Source organism: Saimiri boliviensis, chromosome 12 (genome assembly GCF_048565385.1).
Source record: "Saimiri boliviensis isolate mSaiBol1 chromosome 12, mSaiBol1.pri, whole genome shotgun sequence".
In the NCBI taxonomy this organism is placed as follows: domain Eukaryota; kingdom Metazoa; phylum Chordata; class Mammalia; order Primates; family Cebidae; genus Saimiri; species Saimiri boliviensis.
The window spans coordinates 47,592,836-47,620,545 of record NC_133460.1 but is presented as its reverse complement, the minus strand read 5'-3'; the positions used below and the strand labels follow the sequence as shown (position 1 = coordinate 47,620,545).

The 27,710-nt window shown below is 44.2% G+C and overlaps 1 protein-coding gene across 1 annotated transcript; it reads left to right on the top strand.

Moving 5' to 3' along the window:
* Window positions 1–27,710, top strand: PBLD (phenazine biosynthesis like protein domain containing). Its single transcript, XM_010339314.2, has 9 exons — window positions 1–153; window positions 11,565–11,664; window positions 12,505–12,603; window positions 17,905–18,014; window positions 18,105–18,134; window positions 21,760–21,848; window positions 22,118–22,296; window positions 25,396–25,458; window positions 26,502–27,710. Exons 1-9 carry the CDS (start codon window positions 70–72, stop codon window positions 26,612–26,614), a joined length of 867 nt encoding a protein of 288 aa, XP_010337616.1. The 5' UTR covers window positions 1–69; the 3' UTR covers window positions 26,615–27,710.

Sequence of the window (27,710 nt, the reverse complement as noted above, 5' to 3'; positions counted from 1 at the left end):
AAGACGTAAAGCAATTTTGAGAGCTGTACCAGCAATTTTGAGAGCTTGCAAAAACAGCTTGTAAGGACAATGAAGCTTCCGATTTTCATAGCAGATGCATTCACAGCAAGAGCATTTCGTGGGAATCCTGCTGCTGTGTGCCTCCTAGAAAATGTAAGTGCTTGGATTTGAATTACACTACCAGAAATTCTAGATTTCTGTAGAAACAATTATTTTAAAAGACTAGTTTTCACCTGTTGATTTATCTCTTTGGTTTGTGTTCTTTGCCATTGTATCGGTGATGTTCATGTAAGCAAGTTGGTTTTGACCAAAGTATTTGATAAAAATGCGTATGCTTTGGGTACGACTAATGAAGATTCAGATAAAGAGGAACTAGGGCCAGTTTTTAAAAAGAAGAGCTAGAGCTCCCTTTTAGCCATCAGGTTTTCATTTAGTTAGCACCAGGTGTTGAGGAGAATGAAATTAGATGAGTTTTGTGACTAGACATAGCCAGTTTCACATTTAACATAACAGATCCTAGCTGAGTATCTTGAACTTACCTATAGCTTAGGTAACTAGAAATTCTTTTTAGGACCAAGAAAATGAGATATGTTGCAAGGAATTAAGTAGTTAAGTAGAGAGGTAGAAGGAATTAAGCTATAATATATAAATAACTTACTGAAAGACTCATTTTAAAAATGTCTTTTTGATTAGGCTAAATATTAATGGAATAGTTAAATATTCCTTGACCTTGAGGGTTAATAGTTAAATATTCCTTGACCTCAAGGAAGAGGCAGGAGGTCAAGGAATATTGAAAAGAAAATTCCTTGAGGTCAAGGAATATTGACCTTGTTTTTGTCCTAAGTAGTAAGAAACAAGGCAGGGTGTCCTTTCACTCAGAGCACTTAGTACAAGAGTAGATGATCTGAGAATTACTTCAAGAAGACAGTTAGCAATTGATCTTAAGTAAGCCATATTAAGTTGGGAAAAGTGTGTTGGGGCCTTCAAGGACAGTGAATCTTAACCTGGCTACACATAAAAATCACCTAAGGAGCTTTGAAAATGCTGCCTTCCAGACCAATGACAACAGACTCTGGGAGTGGAACCCAGGTAGCAGTGGTGTGTGTGTGTGTGTGTGTGTGTGTGTGTGTGTGTGTGTGTAATAGAGTTTCACTCTTGTTGCCTAGGCTGCAGTGCAATGGCGCAATCTGGGCTCACTGCAACCTCCTCCTCCTGGGCTCAAGTGATTCTCCTGCCTCAGCCTCCTGAGTAGCTGAGATTACACTGCCCTGACACCATGCACAGCTAATTTTTTTTCAGATGGAGTTTTGCTCTTGCTGCCCAGGCTGGAGTGCAATGGGGTGATCTTGGCTCACCGCAAACTCCGCCTTCCAGGTTCAAGTGATTTTCCTACCTCAGCCTCCTGAGTAGCTGGGATTATAGGCATGCACCACCATGCCCGGTTAATTCTGTAGTTTTAGTAGAGATGGGGTTTCCTCCATGTTAGTCAGGCTGATCTGGAACTCCTAACCTCAGGTGATCCTCCTGCTTTGGTCTGCCAAAGTGTTAGGATTACAGGCGATAGCCACTGCACCCAGCCATAACACAGCTAATTTTTTTTTTTTTTTTTTTTTGGTATATATCTCTCTCTATATATGTATTTTTGTCTGAGATGGAGTCTTGCCCTGTCACCCGGGCTGGAGTGCAGTGATGCAATCTTGGTTCACTGCAACCTCTGCTTTCCAAGTTCAAGCGATTCTCTGGCCTCAGCCTCCTGAATAGCTGCAATTATAGGCACGCAGCTATTTTTTGTCACACCCAGCTAATTTTTGTATTTTTAGTAGAGACAGGGTTTCACTATGTTGACCAGGATGGTCTGAAACTCCTGACCTTGTGATCCACCTGCCTTGGCCTCCTAAAGTGCTGGGATTACAGGCATGAGCCACCGCACCCGGCCACTTTTTTTTTTTTTTTTTTAAAAAGAGACAGGGTCTCACCATGTTGGCCAGGCTGGTCTCGAATTCCTGACCTCAGGTGATCCACCTGCCTCGGCCTCCCAAAGTGCTGGATTACAGGCGTGAGCCACTGTGTCCAGGCTAGAGTGTTTTTTTAAAGTTCCCCAAGCGATTCCAGTGGGTGGGAAAACTGGGCTGGGTGCAGTGGCTCATGCCTATAATCCTAGTACTTTGGGAGGCTGAGGCAGGAGGATTGCTTGGGGCCAGGAGTTTGAGACCAACCTGGCCAACATGGCAAAATCCTGTCTCTAAAAAAGGAGGACTGCTGAGGTGAACATAGGTTTTTGGTTTCTGTTTTTTTTTTTTTTTTTAATTTTTAATTTTTTTTTTATAAAATAGAGACGGGGTCTTGCTATGTTGACCAGGCTGGTCTCAAACTCCTGGATTCAAGTAATGTTTCCATCTTGGCCTTCCAAAGTGCTGGAATTACAGGCATAAGCCACCACGCTTGGTGGAATATTATCAATTGAGTCCCATTTCCAGTTCTTTTCTCCCTCAAGTGGAGCAGGAGGATGGCCATCAAGAGTCCTTGTCTTACCTTAACTCCATATTCATTATGCAAACTTGCGCTGGCATTTTCTCTCCACAAAATGTCGAAGGTAATAAAGTTAATAAACTTTGTCCATTGTGACAAGAGCTTGGGAATATTAGTATGAAAATAATTAACCAGATTCCAAATTATGACCTTTCTTTAGAAACAATCTGGCAAATACAACTTCCTGTCAAGGAATTGTGGATTTGACTATAACTGCTTGTCAAAAGTCTTAATACATTTGCCTCATGGCCCCATGTAATATCCTTGAAGAGTTTTGACAGTAGTTTATATTGAATAGAATATATTCCATTTTTATCAGATAACAAACATTGGCATTATTCTCCAACTTACTCCTTTGATTTCCAGTAAATTAACTAAACATCAGACTTATGGGATTGCTATCTCTTTTTCCTTTCTCCTTCTACCACACATATTTTGTGTGCTAATCATATGTTTGGAAAAACTAGGAAATAAAAATTTAAGCAAAGAACTTCTAGTTTAAAACAACATGCTTCAGTATGAGTGGAAGAAGGAAAAAGAAGATCAGGAAGTCCATGATTTGGGGAAGCTCTCTTTTTCTTTTTTCTTTCTTTATTTTTTCGAGACAGGGTTTCACTATGTTGGTCAGGCTGGTCTTGAACTCCTGACCTCAAGTGATCCACCCGCCTCGGCCTCCCAAAGTGCTGGGATTGCAGGCATGAGCCACCGCGCCTGGCCATTTGGGGAAGCTCTCTAAAGAGTTTTCCAATTTGGCCAGCCTATAATTTGGTGGCTCACGCCTATAATCCCAGCACTTTGGGAGGCTGAGGCGGGCAGATCAAGAGGTCAGGAGTTTGAGACCAGCCTGGCCAGCATGGTGAAACCCCCTTCTCTACTAAAAATACAAAAATTAGCTGGGCGTGGTGGCACGTGCCTGTAATCCCAGCCACTTGGGAGGCTGAGGCAGGAGAATCACTTGAACCTGAGAGGTGGAGGTTGCAGTGAGCTGAGATTGCACCACTGCACTCCAGCCTGGGAGACAGAGCAAGACTTCATTTAAAAAAAAAAAAGTTTTCCAATTCACTTCTTTTGAGACTTGGGCCTATGAGACCAGGATAATTTCATGGCCTTTCAGGGACACCTGAATAGGTATCTAAAGATTAGTTTGTTAAGCCTCTTAGTCATGCTTTTCTGTTCTTTGGATGTGAGAATCTTGTCCTCTTGGAGACAAAGGTAGCACTTTTCTTAATTTCTAATCAATAACAATTATAATAGAGGTACAAATGGTGGTGTCTGCCCTTGGGTTTGTTGTGTCCTGAGATGGCGGAGAGAATACAAGTGGCCATGGGAAAATGTCAGAGACAAATAAACACTAAACCTTATCATATTGGCCACAATTCAGTAGGAATTCAGCCAGGCTCTGGGCTGAGTCAGAGGTACAAAGGTTAACAAGTTCGCCTGCCCTTCAGGTGCTCAGAGTCTAGTGGGGAAAATGGACCTGTAAACTGACTGTTAGTAGTCACCACAGAGCCTAAAAAACCTGAAAGTTCTAGGTACGACAGGGACTCAGAGGATAGAATAATGTTAGATTTTATAAGGTAAAAATGCTTCAGATTTTAAGTGCAGGGCTTCAGAGGAATTTTTTTTTTTTTTTTTTTTTTTTTTTGCAGATTTGTTTTCAATTATTTAAAATTTGACCAAGATGCGACTAACCATAGGAAAACTTCATGGAGAGACTAAAGACTAGGTCATGATGCTTTCAGCTTTTTTCGCACACTTGATGAAAGATGACTGAAAGTAAAGTAAAAACTTCTGAGGAATAAAGTTCAAGAGCTTCTATAATATTCTAAAGGACTTTTTGTTTGTTTTCAAGTTCACTTTTAACTTCTTTTTGAGACAAGCAATCTTCCCACTTCAGCTTCCCAAAGTGCTAGGATTACAGGTGTGAGCCACCATGCCCGGCTGACAAACTCATTTTTAAATTCTTTACATGAGAAACATATAACACTCTACATTAGGTGAAGGCAAAAAACAGATTAAGGTCTAAAAGGAACATAAAACAGATATTTGAAAAAAATTAATAAAAATTGTCTGAGTGCAATGGCTCACACCTGTAATCCCAGGACTTTGAGAAGCTGAGGCAGGAAGATCACCTGAGGTTAGGAGTTTGAGATCAGCCTGGCCAACATGGTGAAACCCCGTCTCTACTAAAAATACAAAAACTAGTCAGGCATGATGGCGTACACCTGTAATCCCAGCTACTCAGGGGGCTGAGGCAGGAGAATCACTTGAACCCAGGAGGTAGAGGTTATGGTGAGCCAAGAAAACACTGCTGCACTCCAGCCTGGGCGACAGAGCAAGACTCTGTCTCAAAAAAAAAAAAAAAAAAAAAAAAAAAAGAAAAATGAAAGAAAAATTGATGATGTCCTCCGATACCTGACAATCTGTTTGACAATACCTTGTAGAAACGTGGAAAATGTATAGAAGCAATGTAAAAAGTAAAACAGATATGATGACAGCTGGGTAAAAACTACAAGGACCCATGAGCAACTACTGGCCATGGGTAGTGTCCTGTCTCTGAAAAAATAAAATAAAAATAAAAATAAAAAAAGCACCAGTGGTGCTAGAAGAGACAGGTTTTAGAATTTTCTCCATCCAGGTGCATTGACTTTACTCGAATCTTACCTACAGCAGAGGGACAAATGAACAATCAGGACTGATAAGTCGGGGCTGTCATATTTAGGCTGCCATATTTTAAAATTGCCACAAGATGGGAGTATTTTAAAACTTTACTCTGATTTTCTGATCATTAATCTTTGTGGGTCACAAGGTGATGGAACCTCAGTATCCCAGTACACCAGAACTCAGAAAGGCAAACATCACTCTGTTTTTGCTGTTGGAAATTTGATTCACATGAGAAGTCAAAAGGGAAATGGATACTAAAGCAAGGGAATTAATAGCTGTTGGTTTCTAACTGTTTTGTACAGCATTTGAAAAGAAGCTCCTAGTGTAAAATGGAAAAGTTGTTGGAAAGAAAAGCCAATATTTTGAATGAACGCATCCTCTCTCTTTTGTTTGTAAGGCTTTCAAAGTTGAAGCCTTTCCGTGATTCACCCTTGTCTTGCCCTTTGGTTGCAGTGTAGAAATTCAGTGAAAGTCCAGCTACCAGTGGTGCATGTTGTGGGCTGCTACTGTCAAACTTTCCATGCCTCTCTGGTCCCTCAGGCAAATAGCAGGTGCATGTTCCAGTGTCCTGAAATAGAAGTTACAGTTATATAAATTCAAATTGCAAGAAGTGCAGTATACCAAGGTAGAGAGGATTAATGAGCTGGTGGGCAGTGGAGTTTGCGTCCTAGCTAATGTGTGAAAGGGCCCATTTGCAAAGAAATCTATTACCAATAGATGATGAGCTTGGCTACAATGTAGGATGTTTTAATACTTTTTTTTTTTTGAGGCGGAGTCTCGCTCTTGTTACCCAGGCTGGAGTGCAATGGTGCGATCTCGGCTCACCACAACCTCCTCCACCTGGGTTCAGGCAATTCTCCTGCCTCAGCCTCTTTAGTAGCTGGGATTACAGGCACATGCCACCATGCCCAGCTAATTTTTTGTATTTTTAGTAGAGACGGGGTTCCACCATGTTGACCAGGATGGTCTCGATCTCTTGACCTCATGATCCACCCGCCTTGGCCTCCTAAAGTGCTGGGATTACAGGCGTGAGCCACTGCACCCAGGCGTGAGCCACAAGTCACCCACTGGAGACTTGTGATTGCAGACTCTGCACTAAGGGGCCTAAATACCTCTCAGTTTCTATCTATGCATGGCCATTTCTTGTTAGAGGTGCTTGAGTTTAATTCTTTTTTTTTTTTTTTTTGAGACAGAGTCTTGCTCTGTCGCCAGGCTGGAGTGCAGTGGCGCAATCTCGGCTCACTGCAACCTCTACCTCCTGGGTTCAAGCAATTCTTCTGCCTCAGCCTCCCAAGTAGCTGGGACCATAGGTGTGTGTCACCACGCTCAGCTACTTTTTGTATTTTTTTTTTTTTTTTTTTTTTTTGAGACGGAGTTTCGCTCTTGTTACCCAGGCTGGAGTGCAATGGCGCGATCTCGGCTCACCGCAACCTCCGCCTCCCAGGTTCAGGCAATTCTCCTGCCTCAGCCTCCTGAGTAGCTGGGATTACAGGCACGTGCCACCATGCCCAGCTAATTTTTTTGTATTTTTAGTAGAGACGGGGTTTCACCATGTTGACCAGGATGGTCTCGATCTCTCGACCTCGTGATCCACCCGCCTCGGCCTCCCAAAGTGCTGGGATTACAGGCTTGAGCCACCGCGCCCGGCTACTTTTTGTATTTTTAGTAGAGACGGGGTTTCACCATGTTGGCCAGGATGGTCTCGATCTCTTGACCTTGTGATCTGCCTGCCTTGGCCTCCCAAAGTGTTGGGATTACGGGCGTGAGCCACTGCGCCCGGCCGCTTGAGTTCAGTTCTTTTTTTTTTTTTTTTTTTTTTTTTTGAGACGGAGTTTTGCTCTTGTTACGCAGGCTGGAGTGCAATGGCGCGATCTCGGCTCACCGCAACCTCCGCCTCCTGGGCTCAGGCAATTCTCCTGCCTCAGCCTCCCGAGTAGCTGGGATTACAGGCACGTGCCACCATGCCCAGCTAATTTTTTTGTATTTTTAGTAGAGACGGGGTTTCACCATGTTGACCAGGATGGTCTCGATCTCTCGACCTTGTGATCCGCCCGCCTCGGCCTCCCAAAGTGCTGGGATTACAGGCTTGAGCAGTTCTTAATATTGTTGTCTTGTTGGCGGAGAGTTTCCAGTGGCACCCTCTACTCCTCTACTTAGGTGGGACTTCTCACCTGGGTTCACAGGTACCTGCAGGTGAGACAGGTGCTCATTCACTGCATTTTCACCATCCTATTTCTAGAATTCTAGAGTGCCCAATATGCTAAAGGTTAATCTCTGATTTAACAAGAGAATGGGCCGGGCACTGTGGCTCATACCTGTAACACTTTGGGAAGCCGAGGTGGGTGGATCACCTAAGGTCAGGAGTTCAAGACCAGTCTGGCCCATCTTAAACCCTTTGTCTAATGAAAATACAAAAATCAGCTGGGTGTGGTGGCATGTGCCTATATTCCCAGTTACTCGGGAGGCTGAGGCAGGAGAATTGCTTGAGCCAGGAGGTGTAGATTGCAGTGAGACGAGATTGTGCCACCACTGCACTCCAGCCTGGGCGACTTTGCAGCAAAACAACAACAATAATAATAAAAAAAAAAAACAGAAGTGAGATCAACCAACTTGCCCAATACAAAACTCTTTGCACACACTTTTCTGTCCGAATCACTGAAATCTCTCTTTTCTAGGTTCACCACAAGGCCACATCTTTAAAGTTTTAGAGTTTTTATTGTGAAAATCTGTGTCTCAATTATGTATTCTCTGGTATTGTTCACAATTGCTGTCTGTGTCGGTCTTAACTCCCTACCTAGATGCTGAGTCCTTTGAACACAGATTCATGGCTTATACACAAGGGCTTCTCAAACTTTAATATGCACATAATCACCTGGGGAACTTGCAAAAATGGAGATTCTGATGGGGCCTCAGACTCTGCATTTCCAACAAATCCCCTTAGTTGTGGTTCTATGCTCCTGGCCCAGCACAGGACTCACTGATTGATTGATTGCTGTTCTCTCTTAGAAACCTTACAGGGGTTCATTTTCTCTGTTAGACATTAATTTTCCCTGTCTGTAGCACATTAAATGGTTAATAATCATTTGTCTTTTGATGGGCAGGCAGTGTAGCGTGGCTGGTTAAAGCATGACTTTGAGCCACTCAAATAAAAAGCTAACATGTATTAAGTACTTACTATGTGTTGGGCACTGGGTTATTTCTTTCTCTCTCTCTCCTCTCTCTTTCAGTCTCACTCTGGGTAGGCTGGAGCACAGTGGCTCATGCCTGTCATCCTGGCACTTTGGGAGGCTGATATGCGTGCATTGCCTGAGCTCAGGAGTTCAATACCAGCCTGGGCAACATGGTGAAACCCCATCTCTACTAAAATACAAAAAGTTAGCCAGGCTTGCTTGTGTGTTCTTTTAGTTCCTTTAGTCCCAGGTACTCAGGGAGGCCAAGGTGGGAGAATGTCTTAGAACCTGGGAGGCGGAGGTTGCAATGAGCTGAGATTATGCCACTGCACTCCAGCCTGGGTGACAGAGCAAGCCTCTGTCTCAAAACACACTCACGCGCGCACACACACACACACACACACACACCCCAAACCGGCTTTTTTTTTTTTTTTTTTGAGACAGAGTCTCGCTCTTTTACCCAGGCTGGAGTGGAGTGGTACCATCTCAGCTCACTGCAACCTCTGTTTCCTGGGTTCAAGCAGTTCTACTGTCTCAGCCTCCTGAGTATCTGGGATTACAGGTGCGCACCACCATACCTGGCAAATTTTTGTATTTTTAGTAGAGACAGAGTTTCGCCATGCTGGCCAGGCTAGTCTCCAACTGCTGACCTCAGATGGCCCACCCACCCACCTCAGGCTCCCAAAGTGCTGGGATTATAGGCGTGAGCCATTGTGCCCAGCCCCTGCCAGGATTTTTATATCAGCTAATAGTTTTAAAATCATGACGGATTGTTCACAGTAATCACAGTTTTATGCCCTGTACAATTATGTAGAACATGTTTCAAAAGATTTTGAATCAAAGAATGTTTAATTTGCATAACTCAGAGAAGTGAATTATGAATTTACTAATATAAAATTATTCTTCTGGGTTTCAGGAGATCAAGAGCAGTAAATTTGGCTGAAACAAAAATGCATTTGGTCTGAAACTTCTTTAAAACTCAAACTAGTAAGCATTTTATTGACTAAAAATGGATTTTCCTTCTCGAAAGGAAAACATATTTCAGGTCTACTTTTTTTCTTGAGTTAAGAGGAATATGTGTGTGTGTGTGTGTGTGTGTGTGTGTGTGTCTGTATGCATGTATATATCTTCACAATAAACCTTGACTTAAGTGCTATTATTCCCATCTTAAAGGTTTGGAAACTGAGGCTATAAGAGTAAATGGCTTGCCCACTTTTACACTGCTACTAGGGACTCACCCAGGATAGAAATTCAATTCTGTTGCCGGGTGCGGTGGCTCATGCCTATAATCCCAGCACTTTGGGAAGCTGAGGTGGGCAGATTGCCTGAGCTCAGGAGTTCAAGACCAGCCTGGGCAACACTGTGAAACCCTGTCTCTACTAAAATAATACAAAAAATAAGCTGGGCATGGTGGCGTGTGCCTGTAGTCCCAGCTACTTGGAAGGTTGAGGCAAGAGAATTGCTTGAACCTGGGAGGCAGAGATTGCAGTAAGCCGAGATTGTGCCACCGCACTCCAGCCTGGGAGACAGAGCAAGACTCTGTTCCAAAAAAGAAAAAAAAAAAAGAAAAGAAAAGTCAATTCTGTTTTTAAACCCACATAATTTTTTTTTAACATTTTATTTTGAAAAATTAAAAACCTACAGAAAAGTTTCAGGAATGGTACAACGAACATGCATATTCCCTTCCTTTATATTCACCAGTTGTTACTATTAAAAAAAATTTTTTTTATAGAGTCAAGGTCTTGCTATGTTGCCCAGGCTGGTCTCCAACTCCTGGGCATAAGCGATCCACTTGCCTCAGCCTCCCAAAGGGCTGGGATTATAGGCTGAGCCACTGCGCCTGGCCAGTTGTTACTATTGTCCACATTTGCAAAACCCTCATCCTTTTTCTTTTCTTTTTTGTTTTTGAGACAGGGTCTTGCTCTGTCACCCAGGCTGGAGTGCAGTGGCACAATCATGGCTCACTGCAGCCTTGATCTCTGGGCTCAAGCAATCCTCCCACCTCAGCCTCCTGTGTAGCTGGGACCATAGGCAAGCACCACCATGCCTGGTTAAACTTTTTATTTTTATTTTTAATAGAGACCGGGGGTGGGAGTGCCTCTCTATGTTGCCCAGTGGTCTTGAACTCCTGGTCTCAAGCAATCCTCCTACTTTGGCCTCCCAAAGTGTTAGGATTACAGGCATAAGACACCATGCCCAGCTAAAGCCCTCATTTTTTTTTTTTCTTTAATCTTTTATTTACAGAGACAGGGTCTCATTGACTGTCTTGTTACCCAGGCTGGCCTTGAATTCCTATACTCAAGCTATCCTCCTGCCTCAGCCTCCCAAGGTGCTGGGATTACAGGCGTGAGCCACCACGCTTAGCTAAACTCTCATTCTTAATCATTGTACTGTTTATTAGGTATATGGTGGTCTTGGGATATTATATGATCCCTCTGTTTAATTTCTTCAATTGTAAGGACATAAAAATATTTACGTTGAGCGTTTTTAAAATGGGATTAAGTGAAATGATGTACTTATTTTTTCAACAAATGTTTATTAATCTCCTACCGTGCTGGGATGAATACCAGACATTGTTCCAGGTCCGGACAAAGCAAGACAGCACAGTCCATACCCTAACAGAACTTAGAATCAGAGGTGGGGAGGCCAGACAGTGAAGGGCACACAAGGCAATTTCAGGACATCTAAGCACGGGAGAGGAGACAACACCTTTAAACACAGTAGTCTGGGAAGGCTTACTGGAGGAGGTGACCCCTGGCCAGAAGCCGTTCCCACAGAAGGGAGTAAATGCGAAGACAGGGGAAGAGCGGTCCAGCCTGCCCAGAGTGAGTGCTGAACATCTCTTTCACCAACATAGCAAGAGACTGGGGTACTTCCTTTTGTGGAGATTGTTTTTAGAAGAGAGCACACTTTGTCAGCTAGACTAGATCTTAATTTGACAAAAAATAGGCTAGGCCAGCCAGTTTTTCACAATCTATTCCAGCTTGCACATTTATAACTCTTCTTCACAGGGTACGGCAGGCATGGATTTCTGAGAATCAATCTTTATAAAAGGTGCCTTGAATTCCTTGGTAATGATTTCCTTTTAAGCATGTTACTTTTATGATTAAGAAACTGCTTTTTAAATTAACGGTAGTTGCTGTCCCAAGGAAGTCTGATCTGTGTTTCTGAAATCTCAATAATCTTTTGTTTCTAATTAAGGAATTGGATGAAGACATGCATCAGAAAATTGCAAGGGAAATGAACCTCTCTGAAACTGCTTTTATCCGAAAACTGCACCCGACAGACAACTTTACACAAAGTAAATATGCTTTTTTTTTTTTTTTTAAACTGCTCTGTCACCCAGGCTGGAGTGCAGTGGCATGATCTCGGCTCACTGAAACCTTCGCCTTTTGGGTTCAAGTAATTCTTTTTTTTTTTTTTTTTTGAGACGGAGTTCCGCTCTTGTTACCCAGGCTGGAGTGCAATGGCGCGATCTTGGCTCACCGCAACCTCCGCCTCCTGGGTTCAAGCAATTCTCCTGCCTCAGCCTCCTGAGTAGCTGGGATTACAGGCACGTGCCACCATGCCCAGCTAATTTTTTGTATTTTTAGTAGAGACGGGGTTTCACCATGTTGACCAGGATGGTCTCGATCTCTCGACCTCGTGATCCACCCGCCTCGGCCTCCCAAAGTGCTGGGATTACAGGCTTGAGCCACCGCGCCCGGCCGGGTTCAAGTAATTCTTGTGCCTCAGCCTTCCAAAGTGCTGGGATTATAGGTGTGAGCCACCACACCTGGCCTAAATATGCATTCTTTAAAATCATTCTTGAATGATACCAGAAATTATTTTTTAGGTAGGGGAATGATTTTTAAGGAAAATTCCCCCTTGTTATTTGCATGCAGATAGTAGACAGAGCAGGAGATTCTAATTTAGTTTTCAGTTCATCTTGGGGAGGGGGTGTTGGTGAATCTGAATGTTTCCATTCCAGAGCTAGCACTGGGGAGCCCTAGGATGCTTGCCTTGCCATCATTTCTCCTTTTACAACATGTTTTGGCTATCCATCGTGCTAGAGAAATATTTAGGAAAGAGGAAAATGAGAAGTCTGTGACCTGTTTGCATGGGAATGATCTCATCTCTCTTTGGCTTTTCCTACCCTCAGGTTCCTGCTTTGGACTAAGGTGGTTTACACCAGCAAGTGAGGTCCCGCTCTGTGGCCACGCCACCCTGGCTTCTGCAGCTGTGCTGTTTTACAAAATAAGTAATGCGATTTTCTTTAATTAGTCTAACACTTAGCAAATGGCAATTTTTTTTTTTTAAGTTCTCACACTTTTTCTGGTGGTTCAAAGTGACTGGTATAAAGACTTCACAGAGTTTACTTCATGCTGTTCACAACACAGAAAGAAAAACGCAAACTTCAATAGCACTTTGGCCTTTCTGAGTATGTGCCCAGCATCATTGGAAAGCCGCAGTCAGAATGCCATTTTATTTATGTTATATTTTTATTTTACTTTACTTTCTGGTCTACAAAGAGTTTGATAACCATTTCATTTTATTATTATTATTTTTTGAGACAGAGTCTCACTCTGCTGCCCATGCTGGAGTGCAGTGGTGTGATCTCAGCTCACTGCAACCTCCACCTCCCGGGTTCAAGTGATTCTCCTGCCTCAGCCTCCCAAGTAGCTGGGATTACAGACTCCCACCACTGCACCCAGCTAATTTTTGTATTTTTAGTAGAGATGGGGTTTCACATGTTGGCCAGGCTGCTCTCGAACTCCTGGCCTCTGGTGATCCATCCGCATAAGCCTCCCACAGTGCTGGGATTACAGGTGTGACCCACTGTGCCTGGACTCATTTTAAACCAGAGATCTCTGGTTTTGTGAAGCTTGCATGGGCAGAACTGTCCTCTCATACGAAATGATATCAGGGACCAACAGGCACATTTCGCTCCAATTATTTCCCCTCTCACATTGAAATTCATTTCACAATAAGAGATTCTTTAATTTTTTTTTTTTTTTTTTTTTAAAATAGGGTTTAGCTTTGTTGCCCAGGCTGGAGTGCAGTGGTGGGATCTCAGTTCATTGCAACCTCTGACACCTGGGCTCAAGCCATTCTCCCACTTCAACCTCCCAAGTGGCTGAGACCACAGGCGCACACCACCGTACCTGGCTAATTTTTGTATTTTTTGTAGAGACAAGGTTTTGCTATGTTGCCCAGGCTGGTCTCAAATTTCTGAGCTCAAGTGATCTGCCCACCTTGGCCTCCCAAAGTGCTGGGATTAGAGGCATGAGCCACCGCGCCCAGCCAATAAGAGCTTCTTTGCTTGAATTTTAAGCAAAGAAGGGCCCCCTGGTCCCCCACGATATGCATTCACCTTTATTTATTTATTTATTTATTTTTTTGTGAGACGGAGTTTCGCTCTTGTTGCCCAGACTGGAGTGCAATGGCGCGATCTCGGCTCACCGCAACCTCCGCCTCCTAGGTTCAGGCAATTCTCCTGCCTCAGCCTTCCCGAGTAGCTGGGATTACAGGCACGCGCCACCATGCCCAGCTAATTTTCAGTATTTTTAGTAGAGACGGGGTTTCACCATGTTGACCAGGATGGTCTCGATCTCTTGACCTCGTGATCCACCCGCCTCGGCCTCCCAAAGTGCTGGGATTACAGGCTTGAGCCACCGCGCCCGGCCGCATTCACCTTAAGAGGAGTTGCAGCACCTTAATTCGATCAGTTTCTATCATAGCTGAATTTAGTTTAATGGATAGAGATCAGGGCCTTGTGGGAATGGGACAGAGAAGAGATTTCTGGAAAATGCCCCAAAACAGGAGATGGAAGCAGGCATAAACAAGAATAAACACTAAATGGAAATGAAAACAAGAAAATAAACAGGATGATACGACAGAGGTCACTGTGGGGGGTTGGGCAAAACCTTGTCTCTACTAAAAATACAAAAATTACCCAAGCGTAGTGGCGCACACCGAGCTACTCAGAAGGCTGAGGCAGAAGAATCACTTGAACCTAGGAGGCAGTCACTGCAGTGAGCCAGGATGGCACCATTGCACTCCAGCCTGGGCAACAGAGTCAGGCACCGTCTCAAAAAAAAAAAAAAAGAAAAGAAAAGAAAGCAAGCAGGATTGAATAGAGGGAGGAAACTGAACTGCGGAGTAGTAGCAACAAAGAAAGGCTTAGGCCAAATTCAAAGGGAGCTCTGAAGCTGGGCATTTCTTCAAGTGGTATAGTTCCAAGTAGAGGCAAAGAGTCAGGCGTTTTTACTCTCCGTGGACCAGTCCCCAAAGACTGGAAAAGATGTATCACTTTGGGCAAGGTAGCTCTACTCAGCCAAGGGTAACTCCAAGAGAGCAACTCAGCTGAGAGATGTGGGCCACCAGCACTCTGGGCAAGCAGGGTCAGGGCCGGGTGTAGGGAGAGCCAGCAAGGCCCCAGGTTGCAGCTGACAGCAGGTGCCTCCCTACACTTTGCACCCTATGGTATTTCCTTGTCTCATGGAGTCCCAGCCCAGAGGCTATGGGTCAGATATAGAATATGGATCAGCACCCACCAGAGAAGGGGAAATTTGGGCAAAAGGATGAGATGAAACATCTGTGCGATGAGCTGGGGTGAGAGGAGGAGCATCCCAGGCAGAGGCTGGCAAATGCAAAGCCCCTGGGGCCTGTCTATATGATTGGCAGGAGTTAAAGTTGAGAGGCCATATAATGTAATTCAACATACATTTCAAAAAGATGATATTGGTAACTGTGGATAGGGCATACGTGCAAAGGCAAGCAAACATCCTGAAATGTTTAGGAACTGAGTCTTGAAAAATAGGGTTTACTGAAATTAGACTGAGTGTCTTTTGTTTTTTTGACATGAGTTTTACTCTTGTCACCCAGGCTGGAGTGCAATGGCAAGATTTTGGCTCACTGCAACCTCCATCTCCTGGGTTTAAGCGATTCTCCTGCCTCAGCTTCCCAAGTAGCTGGAATTACAGGCGTCTGCCACCATACCTGGCTAATTTTTGTATTTTTAGTAGAGATGGGTTTTACCATGTTGGCCAGACTGGATTCAAACTCCTGACCTCAGGTGATCCACCTGCCTCAGCCTCCCAAAGTGAGATTGAGTGTCTTTTGAAAACTGGTCTCCACATGGGTTGGTTTGATGCTGAGGTTTGGAATAATCACACCCTGGAACCCTTCACAGGGCAGTCTTAATGTTAGATGAGCTAAGGTATGAAAAAATGCTTTGTAAATAATAAGTCTTATACTGATTGTAATGAGAAAAATTAAGCTTTGGGTTTCCAAGTGTAAATTTCATGCTCAATGAAAATTAATAAGCCAAAGTTCTTCCCCTTTGACATGTGGTTTAAGTTTTACAGAAATATTAAGGGAGTGAAAAGAATTAGGTCACCATTCTTTGTTTTCATTAAAAATGTTATACACACTGATAAGTAGCCCAAGTTATATCAGCAACATGGATGCCAGGATTTGTGGTGCATTCTTTTGTGTGTGTGTGTGTGGTTTTTTGGTTTATTTGTTTGTTTTTTGAGACAGGGTCTCACTCTGTCTCCCAGGCTAAAGTGAAGTGGCATAATCTTGGCTCACTGCAACCTCCACCTCTTGGGTTCAAGCGATTCTCCTGCTTCAGCCTCCTGAGTAGCTGGGACTACAGGCATGTGCCACCACATTTTTTTTTTTTTTTTTTTTTTTTTTGAGACAGAGTCTCACTCTGTTGCCCAGGCTGGAGTGCGGTGGCACAATTTTGGCTCACTGCAACCTCTGCCTCCCAGGTTCAAGTGATTCTCCTGCCTCAGCGTCCCAAGTAGCTGGGACTACAGATGCGTGCCACCATGCCCAGTTAAATTTTTGTATTTTTAGTAGAGATGGGGTTTCACCATGTTAGCCAGGATGGTCTTGATCTCCTGACCTCATGATCAGCCTGCCTCAGCCTCCCAAAGTGCTGTGATTATAGGCATGAGCCACCATGCTGGGTCAGTGGTGCATTCTTTAAATCACATTGTTATGTAAAAGGTTTGGTTTATTTAGGATAAACCTAATTTATTTCATCTAAGACTGATATTTACATCTTAAACATTTTATTATTCCCTTGGCATATCTTAGACTATAAGAGCTTATGACTCTATAGTTGTTGCTGCTGGATATTTTAAAATCTGTATTAGAAACATTCTAGGCTGGGTACAGTGGCTCATGCCTGTAATCCCAGCAATTTGGGAGCCAACACTGGAGGATCAATTCAGTCTAGAACTTAGAGACCAGCCTAGGCAACATAGTGAGACCCCGTCTTTAAAAAAAATTTTTCACCTGTTATCCCAGCACTTTGGGAGGCCAAGGTGGGCAGATCACAAGGTCAAGAGATCGAGACCATCCTGGCCAATATGGTGAAACCCCGTCTCTTCTAAAATACAAAAAAATTAGCTGGGCCTGGTGGTGCGTGCCTGTAGTCCCAGCTACTTGGGAGGCTGAGGCAGGAGAATTACTTGAACCCGGGAGGCGGAGATTGCAGTGAGCCGAGGTGGTGCCACTGCACTCCAGCCTGGTGCCTGGTGACAGAGTGAGACTCTGTCTCAAAAAAAAAAATTTTTTTTTTCATGGCTTATGTCTGTAATTCCACCTACTTGGGAGGCTGAGTTGGGAGGATTGCTTGAGCTCAGGAGGTTAAGGCTGTAGTGAGGCAGTGCCCAGCTTGGGCAATAGAGTGAGACATTCTGTCTCATTCTATTAATAAACCTATAACAGATAGGTTTATTAACCTGATTTTATAGATGAGGAAACTGAGATTTAAGAATGGTGGCCAGGGTCGGTGGCTCACGCCTGTAATCTCAGCACTTTGGGAGGCTGAGGCAGGTAGATCACTTGAAGTCAGGAGTTTGAGACCAGCCCTGACCAACATGATAAAACCTTGTCTCTTTTAAAAATATAAAAATTAGCCAGGCGTGGTGGTGCACACCTGTAATTCCAGTTTCTTGTGCAGCTAAGGTGGGAGAATCACCTGAACCTGGGAGGCAGAGGGTGCAGTGAGCTGAGATCACCCCACTGCACTCCAGCCTGGGCAACACAATGAGATCCTGTCTCAAAAAGAAAAAAAGGAGGCCAAGTTAGTAAGGGCACAGTTAGTAAGCAGTAAAGAGCTGGGATCTGGAGCCTTGATGTATGATGCCACATTCAATCAGTTATGTTTTTGGTTCTCAAGTTAGAATCTAGTGAGAGTTTTCTCCCAGCAACCAAACCTCATTCCATCACAGAAAAGGATGGCATCGCCAGAAAATCTAAGACAGGTGTCCCCAAACTATGGCCCGCGGGCCGCATGCAGCCCCTGAGGCCATTTATCCGGGCCCCCGCTGCACTTCAGGAAGGCGCACCTCTTTCATTGGTGGTCAGTGAGAGGAGCACATTATGTGGCGGCCCTCCAACGGTCTGAGGGACAGGGAACTGGCCCCCTGTGTAAAAAGTTTGGGGACGCCTGGTCTAAGACAACGCAAAGGTGTTTGAAATAGACATGCATATATAGGACAAAGTTTATTTCCTATTTCTTGATTTCTGTTTTGGCCAGAAAACATGAATAGCACGCTCTCATTTGTCACTCTGAGTGGGGAACTAAAGGCCAGACGAGCAGAGGATGGCATCATTCTGGACTTGCCTCTTTATCCAGCCCATCCCCAGGTCAGCTCTTCGTAATTATTGCCCTAAGCTGTGTGCAACTGACAGCTCTCCTGCTTTATAATAATTTTATTTTTTTTCCCTCCCATCTAGAACTTCCATGAAGTAGAGGACTTGATAAAGGTTGGTAAAAACAAGCAAACCTGAGCCTAGTTATTGGTTATTGTTTGCACAGAAATATTTAGTACCATTTGATCCCCAAAGATAGGTCTTCTACCAATATAAATGTTACAGTGTTTCAAATTTGAATTTTAAAATTCATCCCATTTGGTGAGAAGGTTGACCGTTTTTCTTGGCTCCTGATTGCCAGTGCTGGCCCCCATGGTAGGGTGGAGGGAGGAGATGCTGTTGTGTGTCAGGCTGAAAGGCACAAAAGAACCAATGGAAGTGGCGAAAAAGAAGGAGAATAGGATGTTTTAAGGAAAGGTAAGTTTCTGGGAGGAGACCAGCTTTTAGGGAAATGAAGGGATATTGAATGTCTGTGCTTCTCTAGCTAGAAGGAGAGGCGTAGAGGAATGGGCCTAGAGCATCGCCATGCAAGTTCAGGTGTGAAAGTTGGGAATTTCTGGCAGAAAGAGGTCATTCCATAAAATCCATACACACAAGGTAGAAGGAAAAACGATGGAAGCTTCCTGGCAGCTGTCAGTGTCCCCAGTTTCTTTCTTTCTTTCTTTTTTTTTTTTTTGAGATGGAGTTTCGCTCTTGTTACCCAGGTTGGAGCGCAATGGCACGATCTTGGCTCACCGCAACCTCCGCCTCCTGGGTTCAGGCAATTCTCCTGCTTCAGCCTCCCGAGAAGCTGGGATTACAGGCACACGCCACCATGCCCAGCTAATTTTTTGTATTTTTAGTAGAGACAGGGTTTCACCATGTTGACCAGGATGGTCTCGATCTCTTGACCTCGTGATCCACCTGCCTTGGCCTCCCAAAGTGCTGGGATTACAGGCGTGAGCCACCGCGCCCGGCCCAGCGTCCCCAGTTTCTATAGTAAAGGATGGAACCGAGGTGGGGGAGGGACGTGCTTTGATGGAGGAAACCAAGAAAGCATGAGTATCTTGCAGAGAAGACGATGCGGAACATGGGCTCCTCATGGGGTCTGTGTGGGCATGGGGCTTAAATATTAATGATGATGAAACATTTTGAGTCTCTCTGTGTGCAGTGCCACTTGCTGAGCATTTCACTTTCATCGTCCATTTAATTCTCAATGTTTCTCAGCAAGGTGGGCACTGACTGCAGTTGTCCCACAGAGGTTCTGCAGGGCCAGAGCAGCCCAGATGACCAGGGGCTTGCTGTGTAGAGAAGAGAGGACCCAGGTCAGGACCAGGGCAAGGGCTGTCATGGGAAGAATGATTCTGTAGCTTAGTCTATTGTGAGTACTACTGGGGTATTTCTCAGTGAATTTTTAACTACAGCATTGGTAATCTCTTTAGTGTTTGGCTTTATCGATGTTTTCAAAGAACATAAATAAATAAGCACGATGGATCCTGATTTTATACTCAGCCCTACCCATGGCTTGGGTTTCTGGAGACAAGCCAAATTTAAAAACAAAGAAACTGCTTTAAACATACTGGTAAGAAAGTGGGAAAAAATTTATAATGGTAGACAATGTTCATGGTAGAAAGAACTTAACTTAGCCTCAGAGTCAGCATTTATTAAATGGGATAATAAAGGGTTGTAAGTATTGTCATTTTGGGTTCTTCCCTAGAAACTGGCAGCAAGATTCCCAGCTGAGAATGAAACTTTTTTTTTTTTTTTTTGAAACATACTTTTGCTCTTGTGGCCAAGGCTGGAGTGCAATGGTGCAATCTCGGCTCACCGAAACATCTACCTCCTGGGTTCAAGCAGTTCTCCTGCCTCAGTTGCCAGTAGCTGGGAATACAAGCATGCACCACCACGCCCAGATAATTTTATATTTTTAGTAAAGATGGGGTTTCTCCATATTGGTGAGGCTGAACTTGAACTCCCAACCTCAGGTGATCTGGCCACCTCGGCCTTCCAAAGTGCTGGGATTACAGGCATGAGCTACCGTACCTGGCCTTAAACTTTTTTTTGACGTGAAATCTTACTCTGTAGCCCAGGCTGGAGTGCAGTGGTGTAATCTCAGCTCACTGCAACCTCAGCCTCCCAGGTCCTGGTTCAAGCAATTCTCCTGCCTCAGCCTCCCAAGTAGCTGGGACTTGGCATGAGCCACCATGCCCAGCTAATTTTTGTATTGTTTAGTAGAGATGGAGTTTCACCATGTTGGCCAATCTGGTCTTCAAGTCTAGACCTTGTGATCCACCTGCCTCGGCCTCCCAAAGTGCTGGGATTTCAGATGTGAGCCACTGCGCCCAGCCTACTTTTAAATTAACATATGAACCCATGCAGATAAGGGCAGGGTTTGAGAGACCAAGGCTCTGGAGAACAGATGGGATCTGGCTATAGAATTCCCATTTGTTGAGGAAGTGACGTTGGTCAGGCCATAGTCACAGAGGCAGAAAGCTCAAGTACTACCCCAGGCAGAAGGAATTCTGTCTGTGGGAACTGGAGTATCTTGGCTTCTAACAAGGTTTAGGGAACCTGAAGCCACCTAGCGATTACCATACAGCTACTTCGTAATTATCTTCTGCTGGGCCTGGCAGCTGGGAGTGGTGCCAAAGGATGACTTGGTGGTATTGGAAGGGATTGTCACCTCGTAATCTCCCTCAGTGCTCCAAGCCACCCTCAAACAAGCATACGAACAAATGATGTTCCTGGATTACAGCAAGATTATGTGCAGTCAGGTAGACTAAATCAAGGTATCCTGAGAGCATGTTATGTTATTGATCTGTCACATACATTCTGAGTGCAAGTGGTATGCTTGCCAAGCAGAGCAGCATAAGATGAGTCCTCTAGTCCTTACTTCCAGTCAAACTGCTAGTCCTGAGACCTTGCCATGTGGAATGTTCTAATTGCTGCTGCAGGAACTCACATATATGATTTCATTTAATCCTCACAGCTCTAAGAGGTGGACATAAGGCCCCCCATCTCCAAAGGTAGTGGTCAGTAGGGATTTAGAGCTTTTTCTCTGACCTTCTCAGACCTGGGTCAAGGAGTGTGTGTGTGTGTGTGTGTGTGTGTGTGTGTAATCTTTGGTGTTTCTAAGTCTCTTTCTCCTCTGTGGGGAGAATACCTACTTGAAGGAGCTGTGCATTAAGGTACATAGTAGGCACTTGTGAGCAATGCCTGTGGGTTGGTTTGTTTGTTTGTTTTTTTTTTTTTTGAGATGAAATCTCCCTCTGTCTCCTAGGCTGGAGTGGAGTGGTGCAATCTCGGGCAAGTGATTCTTGGTTCATCAGGTTCAAATGATTCTCCTGCCTTAGCCTCCAAAGTAGCTGGGATTACAGGCATGCACTACTGTGCCTGACTAATTTTTTTAATTTTTAGCAGAGACAGGTTTTGCCATGCTGGCCAGGCTGGTCTTGAACTCCTGACCTCAGGTGATCCACCTACCTCAGCCTCCCACAGTGCTGGGATTACAGGTGTAAGCCACTGTACCTGGCTGCAATGCCTGTTCTGAGGCTCACAGAGGCGTCTGTGGTAGCCAGGAGACTGACCATCCTTGGGCAACAGCTTAAGCTCTGAAACTGCACCAACACTCTTGGGGACTGGAGACAATGGGCGTGCTTGGCTCACAGTGGATGCTCAGTGAGAGGTCATTCCCCATTTCAGGGGATCAACGACTTGACCCAGGGCATGCCCCTGAGGAGATTTTGGTCTGTCTCTACAGACTGCCATAGGCAACACACTGGTCCAGGACGTCTGTTATTCTCCAGATACCCGAAAGCTCCTTGTCCGCCTAAGTGACACTTACAACAGGTAAGATTTTTGGCTGCCTCAGCACTTTGGGGAGGGCTGACTGCCCAGATTTGTAGCTCTGCCTTGGTCTGGCTGTGCTGTGCGCAGTCAAGTCATGATTTATGCAGCCAGAGTGTTTCTTTCTCTGGTCGGAAGACATTACCACTTGCTCTTCCCTCCCCTCCTGCTGCGCTGCTTGAGCAAGCTGCACCCTGGCCTGTTTTACAGAGTCTGTCTGGCGAGTGAGCTGTGAAATGGGTTTGTCCTAATCCATCTCATTTATGAACAAGGTCATTTCTGGAGAACCTGAAAGTGAACACGGAGAATCTGACACAAGTTGAAAACACAGGGAAGGTGAAAGGACTTATTCTTACCCTCAAAGGAGAGCCTGGTGGGCAGACCCAGGCATTTGACTTTTACTCCAGATATTTTGCACCGTGGGTTGGTGTGGCTGAAGACCCAGTGACAGGTACTTTTTACTTGAGCTCAGGGGAGGGTAAAACAATGGAAGAGGAGGATAACAAATAGTTATCGAATTGCACTTCATGTGACCTTTCAGGTGGTTTGGGTTTTGAGCTGCCTCGTTCCTCTAGCTCTCCCCTCCCTGCCATCCCTTCACTGAAGTCTCACAAGAAAAACAAAATAGAGCAGGCAGATAGCAGAGTTAAACCTGAGTGTCAGACAGCCTGGGTTTACATTACTCGCTTCCAAGCTCTTGACCTTGAGCAAGTGACTTGACTTTTAAAAGTCTCAGTTCCCTCCTCTATCAATTGTGTATAATACCTCATAGGGCTATAAAAACACAATGCATGTTAAGGGCTTAATACAGTGCCTGGCACATGGTAAGTGCCCAATGACTACTAGCTATTTTATTTCATTATTATGTTTGGTTTTTTTTGAGACAGAGTCTCACTCCATCACCCAGGCTGGAATGGAGTGGCATGATTTCAGTTCACTGCAACCTTGGCCTCCCAGGTTCAAGTGATTCTCTTGCCTCAGCCTCCCAAGTAGCTGGGACTATAGGCGCCCGCCATCACACCCAGCCAATTTTTCTGTTTTTAGTAGAGATAGGGTTTAACCATGTTGGCCAGCCTGGTCCTGAACTCCTGACCTCAAGTGATCTACCCTCCTCGGCCTCCCAAAGTGCTGAGATTACAGGCATGAGCCACTGTGCCTGGCCAACTACTAGCTATTTTCATAATAACAGCAAAACTATCTCCTCGAGCCAACAATTCTAGATTATTCACCACCTGGAAGCAGAGGGATGGAGTCAAAAATGGGCAGAAATGTCATGACTCCTACTCTCACCCTCTTTGGGAACAGTGGGCTGAGCTGCAAAGGACGAGAATGCTTGAAGTGGGAGGATGGTGGGTGGGATGGCGAACGGGGCCACAGGGGTTTGAATAGAGCCTCCAAGACTCCTGTTCTGGTCAGGTGGCAGGGCTTGGATGACTCAGTTACTCTCTGAGGAACAAAACACATGAAATTCAAAACTCAACAAACGAGCACTTTTAAAGACTCAGGAAAATGCCCAGCAACATCCCAACAGTCCAACTTCCCCATGGAAGAAAAGTTCTGAGCAGATTTGTACATACATGCACAGCTGCTTCTCAAAGATTCTAATTGGCACAGAGTGCAAGTTTTTTTTTTTTTTTTTTTTTTTTTTTTTTTTTTTTTTTTTCCTGTAATAATGCTTTTCTAGAGTGTGAAGATCCTTAAACTTTGATGACCATCCATCTGGGTTTGCTTGAGACTGAGGGGTTTCTCAGGATGCAGAACTTTTGGTGCTAAAACCAGGATGGTCTCGGCCAACCAGGATGGTTGGTTGCCTTACTTGAACATCCCATAACACTTTTTTTAAATTTTTGAGACAGAGTCTCACTCTGTTGCCAGGGCTGGAGTGCAATGGCACTATCTCAGCTCACTGCAACCTCTGCCTCGCAGGTTCAGGAGATTCTCCTGCCTCAGTCTCCTGTGTAGCCGGGATTACAGGAACTTGCCATCATGCCAGGCTAATTTTTTATATTTTTAGTAGAGACAAGGTTTTACCATGTTGGCCAGGTTGGTCTCAAACTCCTGGCCTCAGGTGATCCACCCACCTCGGCCTCCCAAAGTGCTGGGATTACAGGTGTGAGCCACCGCACCCAGACCTATAACGCTTAATATGTTTTCCTAAAGGAGAGGTGTTTCTTCTCCATCTTTTTCTCTCTGAAATATTTTTCTGTCAGTTATTGCTGTATATTTTGTTTTTTCATTTTAAAATCTAATCTCTGATCTAAATCCAGAGTACAAAAGTTAAAAAAAAAAACACCTCGTTAAAAAGGAAGTTCTTTTGGCACCAAAAGCTCTGGAATGTTAGCTTGGTGGAAAATTTAGCCTTTTAGCCAGGTGCGGTGGCTCATGCCTGTAATCCCAGCACTTTGAAAGGCCGAGGTGGGAAGATTGCATGGGGCCAGTAGTTTGAGATCAGCCTGAGCAACATAGGGAGACCCCATCTCTACTAAAGAATTAAAAAAATAATAAAATAAAAGAAAATTTAGCCTTTTTTTTTTTTTCCCAGAGTTTCCACCTTTCTTTGCATATGCAGTCTGGGAAGAAGGAGTTACTTTCCCTGGAAAGATGTAGAAAGATTTATGCAAGGTTGGGCATGATGGCTCATGCCTGTAATCCCAGCACTTTGGGAGGCTTAGGTGGGTGAATCACCTGAGGTAAGGAGTTCGAGACCAGCTTGGCTAACATAGTGAAAACCCATCTCCACTAAAAGTACAAAAATTATCTGGGCATGGTGGCATATTTCAGCTACTTGGGAGGCTGAGGCAGGAGAATCGCTTGAACCCAGGAGGTGGAGGTTGTAGTGAGCTGAAATTGTGCCACTACACTTCAGCCTGGGCAACAGAGCAAGACTCTGTCTCAAAAAAAAGAAGAAGAACAAAAAAAAGAAGTATGCAGAGGCCTTGATTTTCCTACCAAGAGCTAACAATGAGCTGATAGATAAGAATTAAAACCTGCAGGCTAATTCAGCCTTAAGAAACTATAAGGACCAGTCACAGTGGCTCATACCTGTAATCCCAACACTTTGGGAGGCTGAGGTGGGAGGATCTCTTGAGCTCAGAAGTTCAAGACCAGGTTGGGCAACATGGCAACACCCCATCTCTACAAAAAATACAAAGGTTAGACAGGCATGCTGACATGCACCTGTAGTTCCAGCTACTTGCAGAGGGCTGAGGTAGGAGGATAACGAGAATGGGAAGTCAAGACTGCGGTGAGCCATGATTGTGCCACTGCACTCCAGGCTGGACAACAGCATTATTTTGTCTGGAAAAAAGAAAAAAGGAAAGAAACTAAGACATATTTGATACATAATTTGGCAGAGTTTATCCATAAATTCTGTGTCTTCTTTTCTACCTCCATTCATAATTCTACACCCTGCTGTGGGCTGGCCAACATAACGATTAGGTGATCTAGGGTTTAGGAAAACTGGATAATTTATTGTAAATGCTTAGAAATTTACCACGAAGTTGCCTCTGTTTTCTTTGGGATTGTCTCCTAACTTTTTACTTCTTTTCAGGGTCTGCACATGCTGTTCTCAGCAGCTACTGGTCCCAGCAGCTGGGGAAGAAAGAAATGCATGGTAGGACATCTCTTTACCAATTTATTTTTTATTTGCTTAATTCCAAGCTAGTGTTCCTTCTCATATGCACTATCCCCTTGAAAATGTAATAAAATGTTATGTATCACCCATGTGAAAATGAAAGGTTTTAAGATTCCTTCACCCTTAAAGATCCTTCACCCCAAACATCCTTCACCTTTGCCTCCCCAACACACAGATACTGTATGGACACAGACACAGTAACTGCCCAGTAAGTGTTTGCTGAATAAAATTAACTAGCTGTGTAACTTGGGCCCAGAGAGGTTATTTATAATGTGATGGGTTGAGATTGGATGATCAGCACGGTTCCTTACTGCTATTGCTAGTCATAGGATTGAATCAAACAAATTACTTTGAAACCAAGTCCCCTAGTGATTAATGTATTGCTTAGGGGCAGAGAAAAATGATTGCAGCTGATGGAGGCTGCACTGCCCTGATCATCCAAGGAGTCTGTGACCCTGATTTGGAGAGAGCAGGGTGGCTATTCATTTTTTTTGGCGAGTCTAATTATTTTCTTAAGTACTGAGCTCCTGGAAGACTGAGGCTATGCCTCTTTTGTCTGCCTGGCACGTGGTTGCTTGAACATGTTATGAGTGAATGAACTCCCTCTGTCCTATTCAGAGCTGAGAAGATGGGGACCTTCTCAGAAGGGCCAAGACCATCCCGCATCATCTTGTTAGACTCTACTGTTTCAAACATCTTTGCTTACTCTTCAAGAGAGGGGAAGAAAGGATGAGTGGGGTGTGTCTGGGCCATTATAGGAATGAGTAGAGGAAGTGGCCCAGGAAAAGGCTCAGGAAGGGAGTATGTGGAGCTATATGTTTTTAGATCAAATTGAGTTTGTGGTCCTCTCAGTTTGCTGGAGAATGAGGATGGGAGTGGGCAATACCATATGCAGATGAAGGGATTTATTCTTGAAACTGATCTGGGAGGACTCTAGGATTTGTAATAAGAAATCTTTCACTATGCTCTGTTAATTTAAAACGGTGAAAATGCTCTTAATTTGATTTGTTTGTTTTCTTTAGCATTTCAGTGTTCCCACCGAGGAGGAGAGCTGGGGATTTCACTTCGTCCAGATGGAAGGGTTGACATTAGAGGAGGTGCAGCTGTTGTTTTAGAGGGCACACTGACAGCCTAGAGGTGGTTGTGCTATGATGCCACGGTCTCTAACCACCAAGTATTTTCTGCATAAAAAGAAATGTAAGCGTCTGCCTTTAGAAAATGTGCATCATTGCCCACTTAATCCTCATGTTAAAAATTTAAAAATGGTCTGGGCACAGTGGCTCACACCTGTAATTCTAGCATTTTGGGTGGCCGAGGTGGGTGGATCACCTGAGGTCAGGGGTTCTGTACCAGCCTGGCCAACATGGCAAAACCTCATCTCTACTAAAAATACAAAAATTAGTTGGGTATGGTGGTACATTGCCTGTAATCCCAGCTATTTGGGAGGCTGAGGCAGGAGAATCGCTTGAACCCAAGAAGCAGAGGTTGCAGTAAGCTGAGATCATGGCACTGTGCTCCAGCCTGGCTGACAGAGTGAGACTCCGTCCCCACCCCCAAAAAATTGAAAAATGAAGACATTTTAATGGAGATTTAATAATGCTTCCAGACTAATGAGCTAATGGAGTTTTGGCTCCACTTACGAGTGTATTTGAAAAATAAGTAACCAGTTACAAAGAACAATGCTACTTCATTTCATTATGACTACCCATCAGAGAAAGAGGAATACATTTCTGAGGAGTGAAACTAAACCATTTGAACTTAAATGAGCACCTGATTTTGCAGCCATTAAAATGAGTCAATAACTATGTGGAAATATAGAAAAATATTTTATAATGCTAAGAAAAAAAGAGGGCAATAGGCCATAAAATGTTAGCAATGTTAGGCTATGTCTGTATAGACAAGCAAGGGCCATGAAAGATAGCAAAGGGGAAACAGTTCATGTGTGTGGGGGGGTGATTAGAAGTAATCTATAATATTGAATACCTGTAGTTGACTTTGGGATGGGGACTTTTTCAAGTCTTTATGAGTGTTTGCTTAAGGTGATCGCATTGATGGTAGTTCTCAGCCATCTCAAAAACCGCCAGCTAATCAGTTAGACATTCTTTAGTGACCTCAATTTTTTCACTTTAATTGCTACTGTGTTTTCTATTTTTACTGATCTTTGCTAATTTTATTATAGCAGTAATCTTGTGTTTCTCATGATTTGCAATAAAGTCAATAATTCACCAGCG

Excerpts from the sequence above, each read along its gene's own strand:
- PBLD (XM_010339314.2), top strand. The coding sequence starts at position 70 with ATGAAGCTTCCGATTTTCATAGCAGATGCATTCACAGCAAGAGCATTT. Across the intron at positions 18,135-21,759 it reads AAGTAGAGGACTTGATAAAG|ACTGCCATAGGCAACACACT; the intron begins GTTGGTAAAAAC and ends CTGTCTCTACAG. Across the intron at positions 22,297-25,395 it reads GGCTGAAGACCCAGTGACAG|GGTCTGCACATGCTGTTCTC; the intron begins GTACTTTTTACT and ends ACTTCTTTTCAG.